This window comes from Eulemur rufifrons, chromosome 11 (genome assembly GCF_041146395.1).
Source record: "Eulemur rufifrons isolate Redbay chromosome 11, OSU_ERuf_1, whole genome shotgun sequence".
NCBI lineage: Eukaryota > Metazoa > Chordata > Mammalia > Primates > Lemuridae > Eulemur > Eulemur rufifrons.
Genome location: NC_090993.1, coordinates 1,328,266 through 1,350,674, shown reverse-complemented (window position 1 = coordinate 1,350,674; position 22,409 = coordinate 1,328,266). Strand labels below are relative to the sequence as shown.

The window sequence follows — 22,409 nt, the reverse complement described above, 5'->3', positions numbered from 1 at the left end:
TTAGAGATGTCTGTGTTGATTTCAGTTTCTTCTAAAAGAAATAGATTGTTCTAGGACATTCTGAAAAATTTTTCTACTTTTTATTAGAAAGTTTATTGTAAAGCCCGGTTGCCTGGGAAGTAGCCCGTTTTTTTTTTTGTTTGTTTGTTTTTTGTTTTTTTTTTCCAACTGTTGTTGCTGTTCTCTCTCGCTCTCATTCTAGTGGAGGAAATCGAGCAGATGAACAGCCTGTTCCAGCAGAAGCAGAGGGAGCTCGTTCTGGCTGTGTCAAAAGTGGAGGAACTTTCCAGACAGCTGGAGATGCTCAAGAACGGCAGGATCGACGGCCACCACGACGGCCAGTCCGCCGTGGCCGAGCTCGACCGCCTGTACAGGGAGCTGCAGGTGAACCAGGCCGTCCCGGGGCGCGGAGCTGTAGCAGGCAGTGCTGGGTTTCAGCCGCTTTCCCTGCACGGGGGCGGGGCGTGTGGGGAACCTGCACACCAGAGAATCTAGAATAAACTTTCTTGTGCCCGAGACAGGAAACTGGACGCATTCCTCATGACCACAGCTGGTGGTCTAGCACAGACGCAACTTAATTTTAAACCATGGGATGAGAAGTACGGATGGGGAGGAGGGACCGTACATTTTTAGAAATTGTATAATAGTTAGCCACGTGGTTCTCTGTTGGAGAGATTTTTCTTCCTACTTCTTGACTATGTTTTTTTTTTTTTCCCCCCCTCCCTGTTTTATTCAGTTAAGAAACAAATTGAATCAGGAGCAGAATGCCAAGCTACAGCAACAGAGAGAGTGTTTGAATAAGCGTAATTCAGAAGTGGCAGTCATGGACAAGCGTGTTAATGAGCTGAGGGACCGGCTCTGGAAGAAGAAGGCAGCCCTGCAGCAAAAAGAAAATCTGCCAGTAAGTGGGCTGCTTGGTGACGGCGGGGGAGGAGGGAGGGGATGACCAGCCAGGGAGGTGGGTGGTTCCTAGGCAGCTTCCTCAGTCACCACTCGGTGAGCCCGCAGAGAACAGAGATGGGGTTTCTGCACCCTCAGAAGATAACCCACTGCTTTTTCACTATTTGATGTTATTGCCTACGTAGCTCCGTCTTTCTTTCTGATACTTGTAATAAAGTGTGGGTGAGAGTTCACGGAGGAGTGTGTTTATTTTGGAGTAGTTCTTACAGACTCTGTGGCTAGATACTGAAAGTGCTTGTTTTAAAAATTATGAAAATTTCACAACTTTTTCTGAGTTTCATCATCCACTGTGACTTTTAATGCTGAAGGACCTGTGCTTTTTCCTGAAGGTTTCGTCTGATGGGAATCTTCCCCAGCCAGCGGTGTCAGCCCCAAGCCGCGTGGCCGCGGTGGGTCCCTACATCCAGTCCTCCACTATGCCACGGATGCCCTCCAGGCCCGAGCTGCTGGTGAAGCCGGCCCTGCCAGACGGTCCCCTGGTCACGCCGGCGTCAGAGGGGCCGATGAAAACGCAGACCCTGCCCAACATGAGATCCGGAGCCGCCTCACAGACTAAAGGTAAAAACAGGTCGTTTGTAAGTCCTTACACAGCATAATTCTTTCCCATCCTCGTGTTCTTTTTCCCAAGTTAGAGTTTAAAAAAAATTTGTCCTTGTATTGATTGTTCATGGTTAAATTCTAAAAATGCCTTTGTATTCTCCACTAGTGCAAGGGTAAGTTTTTATTTTTCTAATTTTTTATGGATATATCGTAGTTGTACAATGATAAGGTTTTTTTTTAACCCTAAATAATAAAATTCTGTTCAGGAAATGAAATAACATTTTTGCAAATCTGAAAATTGATTTAAAAAGTTCCTTCTTGTTCCTAAGGACATTTTGATCGGATGTGAATAACTTGAGAACTTTCCTTTTTGTGTGAAAACACCATATATGCAGGTATTAGTGGTGTCATCTTTACAAAACGTGAGGTTGTGGATCTGTTCTGTTGATGAATGGTGTTAAGTATTCATATGTGCTTATCCATGAGAATTTGCTGACAATTTTTAGAATAAAGGTAAACATTGGGAGATTAAAAGTGAAAATAGCAGAGGCTGTTTGTGTGAGTCATCTTTGCCTTCTGTGTGATCTTCAGGACATGGGGAGGTGCAAGGCAGTTTCGTAGTGGGAGGAGAAAATAAAAAGAGACTTGTAGGAAAAGCAGAGTAAAAGATCCGTTAATGACCTTATCTATCCTTCAGACCCTTGGAAGGAAAAAGGAACAGTATTGTCTGTTACTGTGGAGTAATAGTGCCGTGTAGTCTGGATTTTATTGTAGAAAGTTACGTTTGTTTTGCTTCTATAAGGAAAAATAAAAAGCACAGCTTTTAAAATTAGTTAAAACCTGGAATATACTGATTTGCGAAAGACGGTGGTTGAAGTCATGGCTTAAAAGTCCACAGTTTTGCCTTTTTGTTGTGCGTGCGTCACTGAAGTTACCCTTTATAGGGTACACCTCAGACCTTTAGGTCTGCCGCGTTGGAACTCGTTTTCTGGCTGTGATGGTGATGTTTTCTAACACTGAGGAATAACGTCTTTACTGGTTCTAGCAGACTTTCTGTTTGCTATGATTAATTTTAAATTGCTTGAGTCAGATGGGAGAATCTGAAATTAGCAATGTAAAATCTAATACAGTATTTTCTAAGTGACTTTATTAGGATGTTGTGAGTCTGGAATTTAAAGTCGTTTTTAGAGATTAAAAGCCTCAGCGGTAAAATGCACCATTAAGAATCTCTTCAGAGTGCTGAGTTATGTGCACCTGCTTTTCTGCGTTCTAGGCTCCAAAATGCACGCGGCCGGCCCTGACTGGAGTCCGGCAAGTGCAGATCTTTTCCCGAGCCCGGGCTCCGCGTCTGCGCCTCACGGGGCTGGCAGCGCTCTGGACCCAGGTGAGGTTTGACCTGTGCTACCCCTGACCGTTGTGTTTTCCTCAGCTAAAAGGGGCTGTGTGTTCTTCTCAGAGAGTTCATTTTCTAGTGTGTTCAAGCCAGTATTTAATTTATTTCCAGAACATCTTAGTATAGCCGGGCAATTATAATACTGTCATTGTAGCGTTTGGGTTATCCTTTTATCAGTTTAATTTAAAAATGGGAAAGCACTGAGTAGGTACAGAGTTTCAGAGAGACTTAGGAGAGAGAAACTTTTGAGTGGATAAGAAATTTTATTCCAGGCCAGGCGCGGTGGCTCACGCCTGTAATCCTAGCACTCTGGGAGGCCGAGGCGGGTGGATCGCTCGAGGTCAGGAGTTCGAGACCAGCCTGAGCAAGAGCGAGACCCCGTCTCTACTAAAAATAGAAAGAAATTATATGGACAACTAAAATATATATATACAAAAAATTAGCCGGGCATGGTGGCACATGCCTGTAGTCCCAGCTACTCGGGAGGCTGAGACAGGAGGATCGCTTAAGCCCAGGAGTTTGAGGTTGCTGTGAGCTAGACTGACGCCACGGCACTCACTCCAGCCTGGGCAACAGAGTGAGACTCTGTCTCAAAAAAAAAAAAAAAAAAAAATTTTTATTCCAAACCGTTGGAATATCATTGTGATTTTTTTTCTGCCTTCAGTTGAAGATGGAGAGGTTCCGCTGAGGGAGAAGGAGAAGAAGGTGCGTCCCTTCTCCATGTTCGACACCGTGGACCAGGCTGCTGCCCCGCCCCCCTTCGGCACGCTGAGGAAAAACCAGAGCAGTGAGGATATCTTGCGGGATGCTCAGGTACTGAAGCATGTCCTGGTTCCTGAAATCTAGCAGTCAGTCCGTTGTGCTGTTTTTAGGAGGGATTAACTATTATCTGAGGGAGAGTAGAGGAAACAAGATGCATCAGGAAGACTGCAAACCAGAGCAGCACTGTGTTGTTTTACTTTCCCTTGCTTGAGTCCGTTTGTGCTTTCACCCCCTGTGGGGAGGGGCCCGCATACCTGCTCCTGGGTCACTTTGTGTCTCTCTCTAAACAGTGTAAGTGCGCTAAAGAACATCCTATGTGTGCTGTTCAAATATCTTTATTTCTTCAAAACTTGGAGCTTAGGTTGTATCAAACAGTTTGATGGTGAATCTTCTATAACTGCTAGGAATTTAATCTTTGCTAACCAGGTCCTGGGTAAGTGCTCCAAGTTAGGTGTTTTCTACCACAGTGGTCTAGATTGCATGAAGTTCCAATGCACAAGAATGGTTTTTGTTTATCGGTGCCATCTGTGGCTGTCAAAGACGGCTGGCAGGTACAAGTTTTCAAGCGGGCACTTACAGTTGCCCAGTAGGAAGTGGCAATGAAAAAGTCATATAGGGGAGGAATTATATTGCATTAATGAAGTCCTGTATTAAATGGGATTAAATACAGAGATTTTAATAATTTAAAAATGTAGAGCTAATATTTTTATGGTGTATACTTAGATTTGTGAAATTGGGTTATCTAGACCGTCCTGTGTACCTGGTTATACTGTGTTTTAACTGGCTTTGTATATGTGTGTGTTACAGGCTTCAAATAAAAATGTAGCTAAGGTACCACCTCCTGTTCCTACAAAACCAAAACAGATTAATTTGCCTTATTTTGGACAAACTAATCAGCCACCTTCAGACATTAAGCCCGACGGAAATCCTCAGCCATTGTCAACAACTGCCGCATCCGTGGGGAGTAAACCCAAGCCCGCAGGGCAGCCGCCCAGGGTGCTGCTGTCTCCTGGTGTGCCTTCCGCTGGCCAAGACCAAACCCCTTCTCCAGGCTCAAAGCAAGAAAGTCCACCTGCTGCTGCTGTCCGGCCCTTCACCCCCCAGCCCTCCAAAGACACCCTGCTTCCCCCGTTCAGAAAACCCCAGACCGTGGCAGCGAGCTCGATATATTCCATGTACACGCAGCATCAGGCTCCAGGGAAGAACTTCCAACAGGCCGTGCAGAGTGTGTTGACCAAGACACATACCCGAGGGCCACACTTTCCCAGTGGTAAGTCTCTTCACCGTCACAGGGGATGTGCTTAAGTCCTGTGCCAAAGCTGCCATCTTTCAGCAGACAGCAAAATAACTAGTCCCCATTTTGACTGATGTTCTGGGAGTTGTGTTTAATTCTGGTTTCTGTTCTCTATTGGGAGTTTAAAGAGCTGCTTAATGTCAGCTCCTGCCGTGGGCTCTGAAGATGGTAGGAGAATGAAGTGTGGTCTCGGGTCTGCAGGGGCTCGTTGGTGAGCAGGAGGCAAACGCACAGGGCATGACGCTTTGGCAGGCTGCGCCTTCGCTGTCGGTTTGACCAGCTGGCTTGGCACATGGAGGGTTGGACAGCTGCCCCTGTCTGTATATTTTCTAAAAAATAACACTCTCTACTGTATTTTAAGTCATTCTAATGAGGGCAGAGCCACTAGTTAAATGTAAAAACATAATAAAATTCGCTTGCATTAAACATATACAATCTGGAAATTTGTTGGGTTCTTTCTAAATTACTAGTTTATAGGACTGGAATAAAATTGACCGTGTTTTATTTAATTGAATGAAAATGGTTTTTTTTAGTCGTGAAATAAGCATGTAATTGGAACCTAAGATGTCATAACAGGAATTAGCAAAGAATCAGTATATGTGCTGCCTCTCCTTTCTTTTCACGGGTCTTTGGTGAAAACTGAATAATTGGGGAATTAGATAATTTTGATGTAATCAGAATGTTGGGAGTGGTAAATATAAGTGGTTCGTAATAATTTTATGAGCCAAATATGATTTCTCACATTAATTTGCTTTTGAAAAGTATGCCTGTTCAGTTGTAATCTGGACACATGGGCAGATGACCAATTTTCACTGGTTCTAAACGTTTTTCACACTGTGATGTTCTAAATTCGGATGCTACAGTCGGTGATTTCTTATAATTGGCAACATTTCTTATTGTTCATGAGATAATGGTGCATGTTACAATCAATGGGGGTTTGATTCTGTAATAAGTTTATTATGTAAAGATGGGACCCTTGCTTTGTCATTTGTTATTTTCAAAAATTAGTTATATTTGAAGGGTATTGTGTAGTAATAGCTCTGAAATTCAAAGAGCCTTTAGTTATTATTAGCTATTTCTATTACTTGGCCAGTTATGTTTAATTAATGCTAATCAGGGCTTTCCCCCTGCCTTTTCCAATTAGTATATGGCAAGCCTGTGATTGCCACTGCCCAAAATCAGCAGCAGCACCCAGAGAACATTTATTCCAGCGGCCAGGGCAAGCCTGGCAGTCCAGAACCTGACACGGAGCCTGTTTCCTCGGTTCAGGAGAACCATGAAAATGAGAGAATTCCTCGACCACTCAGCCCAACCAAGTTACTGCCTTTCTTGTCGAATCCTTACCGAAACCAGAGCGATGCTGACTTAGAAGCCCTGCGGAAGAAACTGTCTAACGCACCAAGGCCACTAAAGAAACGTAGTTCTATCACAGAGCCCGAAGGTCCTAATGGGCCAAACATTCAGAAACTTTTGTATCAGAGGACCACCATTGCCGCCATGGAGACCATCTCTGTCCCGTCATACCCATCTAAGTCGACTTCAGTGCCTGCCAGCTCAGAAAGCCCAACAGAAATCCAGAATCCATATTTACCAGTGGAGCCCGAGAAGGAGGTGGTCTCCCTGGCTCCTGAACCCTTGTCCCCCGAGGCTGTGGGGAGTGCCAGTCCAGAGAACAGTGACACGCCGGCTCCTTCTCCGGGCCTTGACTATGTGCCCGAAGGAGTCCCAGACAGCAGCCCAGACCTCCAGCAGGACGCGGAAGAACCGAATCCAGAGGCTCCCCGTCTCCTCGACGTGTACCTGGAGGAGTACCCCCCGTACCCGCCCCCGCCGTACCCTTCCGGGGAGCCCGAGGGGCCGGGAGAAGACGCGGTGAGCATGCGCCCGCCCGAGGTCACCGGGCAGGTCTCCCTGCCTCCCGTAAGTAACGTGCCGCTCGGGCCATCTCGGTCTTCTGGGTGGTCACAGTCTCCTCCTCCAGTTTGCCTGTCTGTTTTACAGTTCCCTTGGCACAGAGTGGATCTTACAAATGTCATCAAAATATAATATATTCACTATAGAGAACATCTTTGTACTTTAGAAAGAACCCATTTCTTGTGGAGGAAACAGAGTCTTGTTCTCGGCCTCATGCACACCACGGTTGCCGTGTCCTCTCTAGCTGGCGTCACCCGGTAGGGAGGCGTCGCTGACCGGGACAAAAGGGCCCTGGATGTGAAACTTCTGATTACTGGCTTAGCTGTGTGAAGCCAGGCACATGGTGTAGCTGCTCACTGGCGATGTCTGTCTTTCTCAAAGTTTTTCTGTCAGTGAAAATGTTTTTTTAATGTAACAGGTGAAACCTCAGACTTACAACAGTGTTAAAATTGGCAGGATTCTGGATAACGTGGGACCAAGGAGGGGTCTCAGGGCAGAGGGTGTGATGGGCGCCCCTCTGAAGATCTCTGCTCACAGGACGGCCCCTAAGATTTCTTTGTAGTTTAACAGCAAGTTCTAAATAACTTGGCCTGTTTCGACTTGAGCAGGGTTTTCACGCTCCTTCCCGATACTAAGCCTTCGTTTGAAAGTTTATCGTGTCGTTTTGAAATAGGTGAGAGAAAATAAAAATCCCAAAATATCTAAATGGAGTTTGCTTTTTCGCAGTTTAGTTTGAAGTCATTTTATTTCAGTAAGCACAGCAGGAAGGAGGATGCCGAGCTGTGAATTTAAAACCTGGTCAAAAGCAAAGTAACACTTTTTGAAGGATTTTTAAAAATGTACTTTATACGTTTGATCCCTTATTATATCTTTTAGGTGATGATAGTGTTCAAAGATAACGATTGTCCAGAGTTATTTTAACTGTTGGTTACAGTAAACACTTCCTTACAATTTTTATGTAGTAAACATTTGAAACTAGGAAAAAGTTTTTAAATAGAGGTCAACAGTTCTTAAACAACTCTGTGCCTCCTAAGTTTGCAGGCTTGATTCTCTTCATTTGAGTTTTAAACATGCAAATGGAAGGAAATTGGCCAAAGCCAGTCCACACTACAGCTGTTTGTTACTTCTCCGTTTTTGTTGCGTATCTGTCTCACACCTCAGGAAATGTTTCCACTTTGCTGGATGTATTTAAGAAACCTATTTTATAGGATGTTAAAATTTTGCTCCCCCCCGCTTTTTTTTTCTTGACTCATTAAAACAGTTTAAGACTGGTAAGATTCTTCCATGGTATATCTCAGACAGACTAATAATCTGTGTTATTTCCCTTAATTAGATGCTCTCCCCTGAGGAGGCATGACAGTGTGAATTGGTTAAGAGGAAGTACCTGGATTTGAACTTGAGCTCTGCTGGTTTCTTGGCTGTGTGCCTTAGTTCCTTATCTGTAAAGCAGGGATCATGGGGTCTCTGTGAGGACTGAATGAATAATCATTCAGTGTATGTTAGCTGTTGTCATTCTGGGCTGTGCTGTTGCCCAGCTGGAGAGTGTGGGTTTGGCTCGGTTGATGCTGTGATGTGTCACCCACATGGGATTTCATTCGGTTTCATAAAGTCCCTCCCACTTTGCTACATGGCTCTTTGCTTTGTGAAAATTCATTAACCTGCGTATTTGATTGGTATGCTTTTCTGAATAACGTGATACTTGAATAAAATGTGCTAAAAATATATTTTTAAAGTTCCTTTCACTGACTTAGCTGAGAAGTTGTTCCTTTGCGTTTGTTGTTGGTGGTGTCTTTTGCTTAGACCAGGATCCTTAATTTTCCACCCATTTCCTTTGCAGGGCAAAAGGACAAACCTGCGTAAAACCGGCTCGGAGCGCATTGCTCATGGAATGAGGGTGAAATTCAACCCCCTGGCTTTACTGTTAGATTCGTCTTTGGAGGGAGAATTTGACCTTGTACAGAGAATTATTTATGAGGTATGATTATAATTAGTAAATTTGTTAAATATGACCTTGTATTTTGTTTTAGAGCTGTAATCAGAAAGCCGCCGCCGTAGAGAAATTGTATTTTTAAATCATTTTCTTTTTTTGGATTGCGGGTTTTTTTGGGTTTTTGAGCATGCTCCAAAATAGGCTGTGCTGTTTGAAAGGTGTGATTGTAGCATTTTGGTGACACAGAAGCTCGGCTTTCACTTGGAGTCCTCAGAGTACGTTTCTTTCTTAAGGAGATCATCTGTCTCCTTTAAACATTGTTCATGTATAGATTTGTGCCGTACAGTATTAAGTTGGAGGCGCAGTCCCTTCTTTTCAGAAGCTACTATTTAAAATATTTTTAGTTGACCTTTTCTCCCCTCCCATAGCAAATGTAACTTCTACTTAGAAACTAATTTGTGGTGGAAAGTTGGGAGGATACATAAACAAAAATGACTACAAGGATATAGTTTCTGGTACTTCTTCAGTTTTTTTTTAAACTTTTTTATAGTGGCTGCCTACTTAATGTGGTTATTCCGTCTGTCTTATTTCTAGAATTGTTCTTGGTGTAGTTTTCTTGGCTCCTATAGGTTTTAATTATGATTTTTAAAAATGCCACAAGAGCCTATTTCTGTTCTCTTGACCCTAACGACCCAGTTAGCTGTGATAGTTCAGGTGACCAGAAATTGGAGTAACGTTCACGCTTCTTACTGCGGCAGGTCGATGACCCAAGCCTCCCCAATGACGAAGGCATCACCGCGCTTCACAATGCTGTGTGCGCCGGCCACACGGAAATCGTGAAGTTCCTGGTACAGTTTGGGGTCAATGTAAATGCTGCTGATAGTGACGGATGGTAAGATTTCCCTTTAAGCTCCAAACTTTAGTTTTAAATTATAATGTTTTATTTTTGTGGAAGAATACACAAAATGGACTTTTTCCTATGTAGGATTAAAAAAAGCTATAATCACACTATATTTATTTATTTAGTATTTTAATTTTATAGCCTGTTTCTTAATCTTGAAAACAGTTATAACACCACATTCTCTTGTATGCATATATGAATTGCATACACAATATACGTACATTTAAATGAGCCTCATTATTCTGTCAGCTGACTGTATACTCATGACTGTCTCCCTCTTGTTAGACATTAAGGTTGTTTTCCAATTTCTTTGTCATAAATAATGCTTGGAGAAGCATTTTGATTGCAATTTTTCAAAATTTATATTTATAAAAGTAATGTGTGTACACTGTGGAAAAATGTACAAAATAGAGAAACAAGAGGAAAACAAGCCATCTGTGTCCCCACAGTCTAGAGGTAAACACCATTATTACTATTTTCATGTATTTCTTTCAAGCTCTTTTTTATACGCTTATACAAATATAGTTAAGCTGCTCATATATGTGCAATTTTTTGATTTAACATTACAACTTACACAGCAAATTCTTCATGTGTCCTGATACCCTTGTGTCCCTGATATCGGGAGTTTATGTTGTATATAATTGTTTATTATTAAAAACCATGCAGTGAAAAATCTGTAGTAATAGTCACCAGACCATTAATAATAGTGTTCTGAAATGGGAGATGAGGAATAAAAAAAATTTTTTTTTAAAGACTGTACCCAAGGGGAATAAAATAAAGGGGAAAGGAAAGAGTAAAGGAACTAAATCTTAAGTATTTCAGAGCCTGATTGACGTTCTCGAACTCACCTTCTGAGTTTGGGTGGTGCTGCCGGCTCTTATACCTTTACTGTTGGTCTGGGTCTCTTGTAAATAATGCAGTATGAGACCTTTCAGATGCTGGAGAAGATTCTCTTTAATAGCATTAATAGGTTCCTGCTAACCAGCAACCTAAAATAGATTGAAATGGGTGTATTTTATCGTCACTTTTCTGGTCTCAATTGATTTGACATATTTTTTCAATTATAATTTAATTAGGGATTTTAAACATACAATGATAGTTCTTATGTACGAGTTAATTCCTGCAACACGGGTGATGATAAAGGGGTATTTAAAGGTACATGTTTTGAGCGAAGTCATACAACTTAAGGACTCTTAGGTCCTCCACTCTGGCAGAAATAATGAGGCTAGGTGCTCCAGAACATGGGACTAAATAGACTTTATCCTGTTTTTCTTAAATTATTATACAAATTTCTTTTTATTCATTTCCTTGATTCTTTTCACCCTTCACCAAGCTCCTAGCCCCAGTGTGGTCCGTTCCTCTGTGACATTTTCATTTGTGGCCGTAAAATTCTTTGCTGGGTTCAGTCACCCATGTTGAGCTGGTTTCAAAAAACCGTTTAAGAGGTTTTCGTAAGAAAGGGTTTAGTATTAATAGGTGAGAGACTCAGGAACTTTCTCCAGAGATACCTTCTCGCAGCAGGTGTCGTGCGATTAGGGAAACCATGTCAGCCCTTGCTGTGTCGCCCCTCCCAGGACCCCGCTGCACTGCGCTGCCTCCTGCAACAACGTCCAGGTGTGCAAGTTTCTGGTGGAGTCGGGGGCCGCGGTGTTTGCCATGACCTACAGCGACATGCAGACGGCGGCAGACAAGTGTGAGGAGATGGAGGAGGGCTACACTCAGTGCTCGCAGTTTCTTTACGGTACGTGACAAGTAGAAGCAAATGTGTTAGTCGCTGCATCCATTTATCCTGCATCTTTAGCACATAATTTGGTAAGTATCTTTATTATTTGGAAAAAATCTTTTGTGTTATACACAGTCCTGGGCATTGAAAATAGTACAGCCTCAGTTACAGATAATAATATGGCTTCTGTTTATGTGTCTAGAAACAGCTATTGTCAGGGCCGCCTTCAGCTGCAAAAGACAGTTGCGGCCGCTGCCTCACTGGGGTTAATGGCTTCTGACCATCAAAAGAGGCTCTGTTAAGGCTTTAGCTCTTACCCGGGGATGGTGTATCTTTGCAGATAACCAAGCAGAATCCCCTCCTTCCAAGATGATCAAGAGAAATGCAGAATCAGTATAGTAATCCAAATGGTCCAAGCTTTCCTGGACATCAAACTTGTCATAAAGTAAATAAAAGTGGCACGTATTTTGGAGCTAATTTATTTTGCTCTTTTGTTTTCCTGATGTTGAGTTTAAGATTCTGATTGCTAATGTCAGATCTGTACCTAGAGAAAAATGGACTTGAAGTTTTAGGTGGATGTATGTTTGGCTGGCGTTTTTACTTGCAAGGCTTAGAAGTTGAGGTTAATTTTTCTCTTCAGTTTGGCCTGAGAGGAATTGGGGGAGGAGGGAAGACAGATAGTTGAGGACGTCCCAGAACCCCATACTGCTCAAGCTCTCAGAGACTCCTTTACCAGTTGGTTGAAAGACCCCTAAAGTTAGAGTCACCCCCCCCCCCGCCTCTGTGTCTGACGGTTTCCCCCCTCCCCAGTTCCCTCCCTCCCCGTCTCTGTGCCTGTTTGCAAGCACCAGGCGAGAAGGGAAGGGGTCAGAGTGAGAACCACAAACCTCAAGTTCCCTCTTCATCTCTGTCAACTGTTAGTTTTTATTGTTGATATTTTTGATTACTTTTTTGTTTTGAACTCCATAGGATATTTCGGTATAGTAACATAATATTTTAAAGTTAATATGATATCTTAATATACATTAATATATGGCCTGCTTTTTTCATTTAGCGTTGTTTTTGAGATTCACTTGTGTTGCCTGTAGCTGTAGTTTATTTTCACTGTGCTATACTGTTCCATTTGATGACTATACTACAATTTTTTTTTTATTCTACTTTTGAAGGACATGTGAACTGTTTCCTTTCTTTCTTTCCTCCTCCTTTTCCTCCTTCCCTCCTTCCCTCCCTGCCTGCCTTCCCACCTTCCCTCCGTGCTCCTGTGAACATTTTTGTACTTGTCGTCAGGTGTGTGTCTACAAGTAGAATTGCCAGGTCACAGCGATACACATTTAGCAGAGAGTTTCTGTGCCTCTGTGGATTTGGAATGACACCTCACTGTGGCTTTAGTTTGCATTTCCCAAATTACCAGTAACATTGAGCATATTTTTAGGCCCCTCAAAAAACTTTTAAAAGAGTAATTTGTAGCTCTTAATTTAGTAAATAGCAAAGTAGTGCGAAATTTTCTTCCATTCCTAACGCTTTCTTGGAAACTGGGACTTGAACTGTTGCTTTGAGGGTACTGGAATGTCCAGAATCTCTCTCCTGTCCCCTTCTCTGTTCCCATCTCAGACAGACAGTGCGTCTGGCCGCTTTAAAACTTTGTGGAATTATAGTTTCATCAGGTAGTGTTGTCCTTGTGAATCTGTCCATGCTTTGCATGTCTTATTTAAACAGGACATTTACCTGACCCTTTAGCTTGGTAGAGCTTTCTTCTGGAAAAGGCAGTTTCAGTTTTGCCCAGAGTGAGAGAGATGTGCTGCGTGCCATACCATATTAATTAGTACAGGAATAATAAGCTCATAATTAATAGTTTAGTGCTCACATAAGTTGAAAAATCTGATTATTCAAAAGCAAGCAGATATTTTCCTGGCTTTTGTAAAACCATAAAGGTGAAAACGATAATTAACTCTGAATTTCTGAGAACTTTATTGTCTAATTCCTTTCCTTCTCTGCTTTCTTCCTTTTACCTGCCAGGTGATGACTGTTATTTCTTACTAGCATTGCCCTTTAGGATAGGAAGGTATGAATGGAGAAACGTAAAATTTAAAGTAGTTAATTTGAAAATCTGTTATTAACTCTGGTGAAAAGTGGACTTTTGAGGATTTTCCCCTCCTCAGGTTATGGATTTCAACATCTTTGAGAATTCTCATTCTCCTTATTTTAGAGTTGACTGTGTATAGACTTTTATATAATGTCTAAGATGCCAATTTTTTGCATTCTAACATACTTCATAATTTTTTCTTTTATCTTTCCCCATTTGGAAATTGGTATAAACCACTTTAATAGATACAATATTTCTGATCTTTTTCCCCATCTGCTCTGAGTTTTAGGTAAAGAATGAAGTAATGTGTTTAGAGTTCCGTAGTCATTACACTTACGAGTAGGGTGAAATCTGATAGGCATGTCAGTCACTTTTTTAATATCCTAGGCTCAGACAGTTCTGTTTTTAGTTCCTGGGCCTGCAAAAGTTTTCTACTCTGAATAGGACCGGTTTTGAGGGATGCTGATACGGTGCTAGATTGTGGAGCGGCATTGGAGATGGTAGCAAAGCTCAGTTGTCTTGCGTGTGTTCCCTGTACACTCACTGTTGGCCTCCACCACCCCTGCCCCACCTGGGAAACTGAGTTATGGGAGGTTTAGTGTCGTCGTTCCCACGTTCCATCCTGTACCCGTTGCTTCCCATTGCGTTTCCTGTAGCTAAAAGTTACATGTTCTGCGCTGTGTCTTCCTGTCACGATTTTAGGAGTTCAGGAGAAAATGGGCATAATGAATAAAGGAGTCATCTACGCACTTTGGGATTACGAACCTCAGAATGACGATGAGCTGCCCATGAAGGAAGGAGACTGCATGACCATCGTCCGCCGGGAAGACGAGGATGAAATCGAGTGGTGGTGGGCGCGCCTCGGCGACAGGGAGGGATACGTTCCCCGCAACTTGCTGGGGGTGAGTTACGCCGGTGCTCACGATGTTTCTGTGCGTCGGGAGGGGCTTCGCAAGGGCTGCCGTGTGTGACGGATGCGTGCACCTTGCTGCCCTTTGTTGGTAAGACACAGAATTTAAAAGTTTTGGTAGTCTTGGATTTAGACTTGAAGCCACACTTTCAGTGATTCCGTAGCACATTTGTATGTTTGCCAGCTCCCAGAGGTCAGGGGCCCTGCCTGGTCCTGGCCGCATTTGTAAACAGACTGGACAATAGGATCAGGGTTTGCAAATCTAGGCGAGAGCTTGAACAGGGCCCGAAGGACAAGATTCATTGTTTTTTTTTCTCTACTATTTGATTTAAATTTCATAAAAACCAAGAAAATAAAATCTGACCTGCGGCCTCAAGGCCACATGTGGCCCTCCACGTCCCCAAGTGTGGCCCCTGGACCGAAACCAAACTTCACAGAACAGATCTCTTTATTAAAAGGATTTGTTCCGGGTAAAGTTTGGATTCAGTCAAAAGGCCGCACTCAAGGATCCAGAAGGTCACATGTGGCCCCAGGGACTCAGCTCTTGGGCTGGAGCGTGGCCGGACAGGAGGGAGCGCGAGAGTAGCCCCAAGTCCCGAGGCCTTGTGTGAGCTCTTCCACAGACTGGGCTGTTCCCTTGCGCACCTGTACGTGCACGGGGGTGGGTGGGTGTGTGGAAGGGAGCGAGGGGAATTACAAGGATAACTGAGAGATTGAGATAAAAGTGTAAAACTGCTCGCAAAATCCGCTTTTGGTTAGGAAGTGAGGAAGGGCTTGAGGGAAGGCTGGGCCCGGAGTGGTACGGGGTGCCCGGTGTCTAGGTGGCTTCCATGTCGCCTCAGAGCTGCCTGCAGCGCTTCTGGCCCGGGCGGCAGAGGGACGGCGGGGGGCTGGAGCGTGCTGAGATTGTCGCCAGGGCAGCGCAGGGGGCTGAACGGCAGGCGCCATTCTTGGCATTCTCGTCAAGGGTCGGGCGGAAAGCGGAGGGGAGCTCTGCTCTGGGCCTGGGCCTGGGCCGCGAGCAGGGCCCTGCGTGCGGGAGCCGCCGCCTGGGCGCCGCCTTCGGGGCCTCCCTGACCGACCGCCCTGCGGGACGCGGCCGTCTGCTTCCCACCGGCGCGGTATCGTGACTTCCTGCGTCGTGACTCCTGCCTTCCTGGTGGCAAAGCTTGCCGTGGGACAGACGTTCGGCGTTGGGGCGGTGTTCACCTGTGTGATCATAATTGCCTTATAAAGAATAATGAAAGTGAAAGAAATTAGTGTACGGAAACCCTCTTTGACAGAAACGCTTGCAGGTACCAGAGGAAAGTAGACACGTGGCGGTGGTTCCCTTCCAAGCCACCCCGTCGCTTCTGCAGCGTCACTGGCGCAGACAGGCACCTTCTCGCGCGGCCGCTGCGCACGTCCCCCGCTGGAGTCTCATCTGGGAAGGGCTCGACCTCCTTAGAGCTGATTGCTTATTTGAGCCTTTTATTCTAATTTTCTTTTTTTTTTTCATTGACAAAAACTGCATATATTTGTGGTATAAAACATGGTGTTTTGCAATGTGTGTGCCTGTGGAATGGCCGACGCAAGCTAATTAAGACATGTTACCTCGCATAGTTATGTTTCTGTGGTGAGAACATTAAAATGATATTTTCTTAGCAACTTTCAAGTATACATAACTATAGTCACCATGTTGTGTAGCAGATCTCTAGAATTATTTAAATTTCAAAGAGGTCCTGTGGTTAATGGGACGGCGAGAATTATTTGTTCCCAAGCGTAGAAGCAGTTGGTCAGAGACTCTGAGTTCTGTCTTGTGTGTATGGCTCTCAACAGACTGGCCTGAAAATTTCCATTTTGGCCCTAAATTTAGATATTCTTAGTCCTTTGGAAATCTTTTCTGGTTAGAAGTCTCCCCTAAGCAACTTTTTTTTGTTTTTTTTTTTCAATGTTTTTCCCCCAAAACAGGAAAATGCATAAATGTTGAATTTTTTAGTCTGGGCTCAAATACGAGTCTAAAAAATTGCACTGGCTGAATATCTTTTCTCAGATAGAAAAATAATCTTTTATTTGATCCACCAGTAGTTTTTCAGTTTTGGCTGGAAGTCTGACTCTACTTACTTTCAGTAAATCTTTTTTTCTCTTTTGTCAAAGGGAGGCGGGAAGGGAGGTTTTTGTTCCCTTTGGCAGTTGAATTACTGGTTTGACTTGCCCTGGCTTCGAGAGCGGAGACCTCCACGCCTTCGCTGACACTCTCCCCTCCAGCTCTGGTCAGGGAGAACAGAACCACTGAGCAAAAGCTCCACCTGTCCTTCCTTAAATTTGTGGACTGACAGTCTCAGGCCCCATGACACAGTGTTACATCCACTGTGAGTGGAGTTAAGACACTTCCGTCTTCTTCTTCCCTCGTAATAGAAGCTCCAAATGCTGGGGCATGTGGCACCTTGCAGGTCCCCTTTGTCTTCCTTGTTAGATGTGAGTGACAGTTCAGTAAGCTATACAATGGATTTAATGCCTAGAACTGTCTTGCGTTTTTATATCATTGCTCCGTGGTACTGTCACAGGTGATGGCCACTTGTGACCTTTGTCTTTTGCAGCTGGCTGATAACTTGGGCAGCTGTGGGGGCTTCACACGCCGGAAACAGCACTTTTCTTAGTTTGATTTCCTTGATGTGACGTCCGTCCCCAACCCCTCCATTAGTTCTTGAAAATTTGTTATACTCCCACACATCTGTATAACGTGTAAATATTTTTTAACTGTCTTACAGCTATACCCAAGAATTAAACCACGACAGAGGAGCTTGGCCTGAAACTTCATGGAATTTTCGTTAATGAAGAATTAATTTCTGTTATCACTGAGAAGAAGTAATACACTTGTTTTTGGCAAAAATTTTAGAAGACTTATTTTAATGACAGTGTAGCTTCAAAGCGATGAAGACTGTCTCTGGAAAAAAATGAAGGATGGAAAAATTCACTGTCGGAGAACATTCAGCACGATGGGGTGGAGCTGGTCGGTGAGCACGCCGCGCCGCGCCGGTGCGGAGGTGCCCGCGTAGCGCTCGGAAAACACAGTACGATCCTGCTCTCCACGAGAAACAGGACCACGTATCGGACTGTTGGGAAGTCAGATTCCTGTCCTGCTCAGTGGGCATTTCAGCACCTGCTTCTGTGCCAGTCCGCCTGCCAGGAAGGACAGGTGCCATCGTGGCTCCGTTTCCGACTGTCCCCCAGCACCAGCAGGCCCCCGGGGGCCGCCGTGAAGGCCGGACGGTGCCACACGCGGGTGTATGATCAGTGAGGAGCTCTCAGCTGGTCGTCAGTGAGCAGTGACGTCATTGTCTGAGTTCTTGTAGCATCTTAAGAATCATACATATATTTGGAATATTGAAACTAAGCTACACTACCAGTAATTAGATTTAGAATCTTGTTTTTAGTCTGAATTTGAATCTATATTTATTGTCTTTTGTATCTCAGAAATTAGAGATTTGCTATAGACTTACCCATAACATTTGTCAAGATCATAGCTGACTTTAGAAACAATTGTAATAAATTGAACTTTTTGACTCTAAGCTGTTTACTGGTTTTCATTTTTGATGTTATAAACAGCCCTTGTTTAAAGGTCACGAGCTATTTGGGATGTCTTACCCAGCTGAAAAATGACAAACTGCCTAATGCAACTGTATGGACTATAACAAGATTTCTTGAGCAGCCAAGTGATCAAATGTAGAAAGTATTTCTTTGCTTACAGAAAACTGTTTTGCAATTCATGAGCTTGGTTGGTTTTTTCTTATGTTTTGTTTTGGGTTTTTTGGTTGTTGAAATGGGGTCTTGCTATGTTGCCCAGGCTGGTCATGAAGTCCTGGCCTCAAGTGATCCTCCTGCCTCAGCCTCCCAAAGTGCTGGGATTACAGGCATGCACCACCGAGGAGCCCAGCTGAGTGTTTTTTGATATAAAACTAAGGTTTGTTTTTTTTTTAAAAAAAGATCTTAGAAATCATGGTGACAGAAGCCTGCTTACACCTTTTACCTGGAACCTCTAATGGACTGTTGTAGTTTCCTCATTTTATTTCAAGTTCTTCACAGAGTGGTGTACTTTGATTTGTGGAGTGAAAAATTAGGTAGGCAGAATCTCCACACTGTTTTATTAATGTGTTACTGAGTTTGTGAATTGCTTTGGAACCCATTTGCTCAGTGGAACTATTGTATTTAATAGAAGATACAAATGAAGAACCAGTGAGCACCCATTTTTACCAGGTAGGTGAAAGACAGAACATACCAACCTTTCAGAGCAGTGAAGGAGGGGTGACCGCATGAACTCAGGGTTCAGAGACGTGTGGCAGGCAGAGCCCTGAAGATGCCCCTCCCACCTCCGCTCCCTGGTGACTCAGTCCAGCACTAATCTCCGTGCAGCAAGCCCTCACTTACTGTTGGGACAGGGAACCAGCAGGCCCTGCCCAATAAGGCGTCATAAGACCTGAACTAAACCAAGGTCTCGGATAAAACCGGAGGCCTCGTTGGCCAAGGCCAGCTAGAACCAAGACGGTGATGAAAGTGACCTCTGGCTACCCTCACTGCTCCTTTTATGCCAGTGACAATTCACTAACATGCTGAAAGAAACTCCCACCGGTGCCATGACAGCTTACAAATGCCCTGGCAACTCCCAGAAGTTACCCTATAGGGTCTGGAAAGGTGGGGGGACCCTCGGTTCTGTGGGTTCCCCATCCCTTTCCCAGACATCTTATGAGTAATCCTTGTTTAACATAAAATTTTTAAAAAAGTATAAAATAAGACCCCAGAAATCTACGGTAGGCTACTCTCTGCCTATGGAGTACCCTTCCTTCTGTTCGTTACTTCGATAAACTTGGTTTTGCTTTACTCCGTCAGCTCACTCCTGAATTCTTTCCTGCGGGAATCCAGGAACCCACTTGGCCTTCAGGCCAGACCCCAGTTTTGAGGTCCCCGATAAGTTCTTGGAAACTGATTTTAAGTGGCATGACATATAAGGAAACCATTTTTTTTCTCATCGTTATAATGAAACAATGTTGAACAAAACGATGTTATTTGAGGGCCTACTGTTTTGTTGGTTTTGTTATACATTTTTGCACTTAAAAGTCGCAGTTTCCAAGAACCTGTCTGTGACGTTAAGTGATGACTTTCTCTATGCTGCTTCGAGGGATGTTTCAGATTTAATTTAACTAATCACCTGCCCTTCAGATAGGGTGGTCAGCAGGTGGGCCCAGTGTCATCAGATCCCTTCAAAGCAAAGAGGATGCCGAGCGCGGAGGCCGAGGGGAGGGAGGACGGCGTGGGAACAGCTCCGCCTGCCGCTGCTGGCTCTGAAGACGAAGGGGGCCGTGCGCCAGGGACTGCGGGAGCTGAGACACCCCAGCTGAAAGCCAGCGAGGACACCACGTCCTCGCTCCTGCAGCCACGTGGAACTGCACGCTGCCAACCTGAACGGGCCTGCCTGGAAAGGAGTCGTCCCCGCTTTCCAGAAGGAACTCGCGAGCCCAGTGAGAGCAGCGTTGCACTTCTGATCTGTGAGCTCCGAGATTTGTGTTACTGTTTCAGCAGCAAAGGAGACATGCTACGCGGGTTCCGGTCCTGGGCTGCTGGATGTCCTAATCCATCCTGTGAGCTTGCCGGGGAACCCTGCCTTCCTGACCCATTGCCCCTGCGCGCTTCCGAGTGCTGGAGGACGATCATACTCAGTGCTGTGCACGAAGGTGCTTGGTAAATAAAGAATTATGCAAATGTACGAAAAAGGAAGATGCGAACATTGGAAAACTGCGATGATCTCAGTTTTATATTCCTTAGTCTCAGAACACCATTTGTTTTTATTCTCCCCCCCTTTTTTTTTACTTATTTTGTTATTAAAGTTTCCTTATATCAAACCTCCTTATAGAAATATTTAAAAGCACAGAGAAAGTTATAAAGGAGAGGGGGAGGACCACTCTGGAGGCCTTATTCACACCTGGGCATGTTTCTCTGTTGTCTCACTATGATTTTTTTCTCTTTACGTGCATAGTCGAGGGTGTACTGTTTAAGCAGTTCTGTGTTCTCTTGCTTTGTGCTTGACCTTGTGTCATGACTGTGAGCATGATTTTTAATGGCGTCATAATATTTCCAACATGTAATTTACCCAATCGTGTGTCTAATGTTGAACGTTAGCCTACTGATGACTCACTGTTTTCCAGTTGTTGTGTATTACAATTGATGCCGTAGACATGTTTTTAGGGTAGCAGAATTTTTAGAATTTTTAAAAAATCAAGGACTGAAGCAGCTGGAGGATGGGCTGCGCTACAAGGGGCAGGGTGCGAACTTCAGCTGCGCCCAGATTGCAAAGGCAGCGGAGCCACCGGGGAACTTTCACTAGGGCAGGCGGGAGTCCCAGGAAAGGGGTCAGAGTTCGCAAGAGGAGCAGACCAGAGGGAAACCCGGGGGCTCCCAGAGGAGGGGGACTAGCAAGTGGCGGTGAAGACGACAGAAAGGTCCCGGAGATGACGGCTGCCGGGTCTGTAGGATTTGGCATTGGGAACTGGTGATCGTAAAGAGCGGCAGGTTGACAAGAGTCGCGAGCGCTGAGCCAGACTGCAGTAGGGGAGGAGTCAGTGGGAAGTGAGGACTTGAGATCTCGTGCGTGTGTGTGTGTGTGTGTGTGTGTGCGCGCGTGTATGTGTGTGTGCGCGCGTGTGTGTGTGTGTGCGTGTGTGTGTGCGTGTGTGTGTGCGCGTGTGTGTGCGCGTGTGTGTGTGTGTGTATGTGTGTGTGCGCGTGTGTGTGTGCGCGTGTGTGCGTGTGTGTGTGTGTGTGTGTGTGTGTGAAGCTGGGCCCCGGAGGAAGGAGAGGCCAGGCTGTGAGTGCTAAGTACTCCAGTGTGGGGCCACTTAGGAATGTTTAAATGCTGGGGGGAAGGAGCCGTGAAGACAAACACTGAAGATAGGAGACAGGAACCCACTGGCGGCCTAACCCATAGGTCTGAGGCTGCGATGCAGAGCAGAGATTCCGGCCGGGCGGCAGGGAGGGTTTAGGTCAGGGTGAGTCCGGACCGGGTGGGAAAGCTGAGGTTCACTTTGCTTATCTGTGTTGTCCCCTGTAACGTGTAGGCACTGACGAAGGTTACAGTATGTGGGAAACCCCAGGATGCTTGGTAAACCCCCTCCCCTTCTCTTCCTCGGTCTTTTCTAAATTTGCTATGATAAGCATACGCCTTACTGCTTTTGTTAATGCTGTCTCTTAGATCTCGACCCGAATAGGCTTTTAAAAGTGAAGTCGTAAACTAGGCCAGCTCTGCAGACCAAAGTGGCCCCCTGCACCGCAGCCCAGGTTTGGAACAGCCTCTGCGGGTGCGGAGGGGCCTCCTTTCTGCCCCCTCTGGACCTGGTCCCTCAGCCACACCCCCCTGCCCACCTTCAGTCCCGGGTCAGTCTTGGCATCTAGACTGCCGTCCTGAAACCTGTGCGGCCCGACAGAGAAAAGCACGTGCCCGAGTGGACTGGGATTCCTACGTGTTCCTGCGCTGCGACCTCCTCTGTGCCCTCGGAATCCACCCGGCAAGCAGGACGGACGTCGGCTCACGGCCGTGAAGTCTGGGAAATCATCTTGTCCTTTCAGGACTGTCAGGGTGGCACTGGCCCATCTCAAGGCATCTCACATCTTTCCTGTTCTTTACGATTCCTCCAGGACCACCAGCAGCCGCCCAGTGACCAGATCCGCACGTGTTCTCAGCCCCCTTGCTCGTTCCCTCGCCAGTGGGGGCTGGTCCGGGGGAGCTGCAGGAGGCAGGCAGAGCAGGGAGCTCCTGAGAGGCACGTGGGTCCCTGCGCCTCCTTAGACCCACACTCGGGAGAAATCAGAGCTGCCCTTGGGGGTGGTCAAACTGTCAGTTTCTGAATTGGATGTTTAAAACATTTTACAGTTGCACATTTTAATGACAGGTCAGATGCCTTTTCCTTTGGGTGCACCCGCAGAGGAAGGAAGGAGGACAGGGCGAGACGTGGTTGCCTGGGGTGACTCT

The 22,409-nt window shown here is 45.1% G+C and overlaps 1 protein-coding gene across 2 annotated transcripts in view; it reads left to right on the top strand.

The window, feature by feature from the left end:
* The window catches only part of TP53BP2 (tumor protein p53 binding protein 2), a 46,779-nt gene extending 28,661 nt beyond the window's left edge, over positions 1-18,118 (top strand). Inside the window, exons 7-18 of one of the 2 annotated variants that reach the window (XM_069484500.1) lie at positions 203-384; positions 737-901; positions 1,290-1,518; positions 2,774-2,884; positions 3,558-3,706; positions 4,463-4,925; positions 6,094-6,869; positions 8,701-8,838; positions 9,552-9,685; positions 11,269-11,435; positions 14,203-14,402; positions 17,161-18,118. In XM_069484500.1, the coding sequence (XP_069340601.1) occupies positions 203-384; positions 737-901; positions 1,290-1,518; positions 2,774-2,884; positions 3,558-3,706; positions 4,463-4,925; positions 6,094-6,869; positions 8,701-8,838; positions 9,552-9,685; positions 11,269-11,435; positions 14,203-14,402; positions 17,161-17,202 (2,756 nt within the window). In that variant the 3' untranslated portion in view covers positions 17,203-18,118. The remainder of the gene's footprint in view (positions 1-202; positions 385-736; positions 902-1,289; positions 1,519-2,773; positions 2,885-3,557; positions 3,707-4,462; positions 4,926-6,093; positions 6,870-8,700; positions 8,839-9,551; positions 9,686-11,268; positions 11,436-14,202; positions 14,403-17,160) is intronic. The other variant, XM_069484501.1, reaches the window with a different exon arrangement.
* The last annotated feature ends 4,291 nt before the right edge of the window (positions 18,119-22,409 follow it).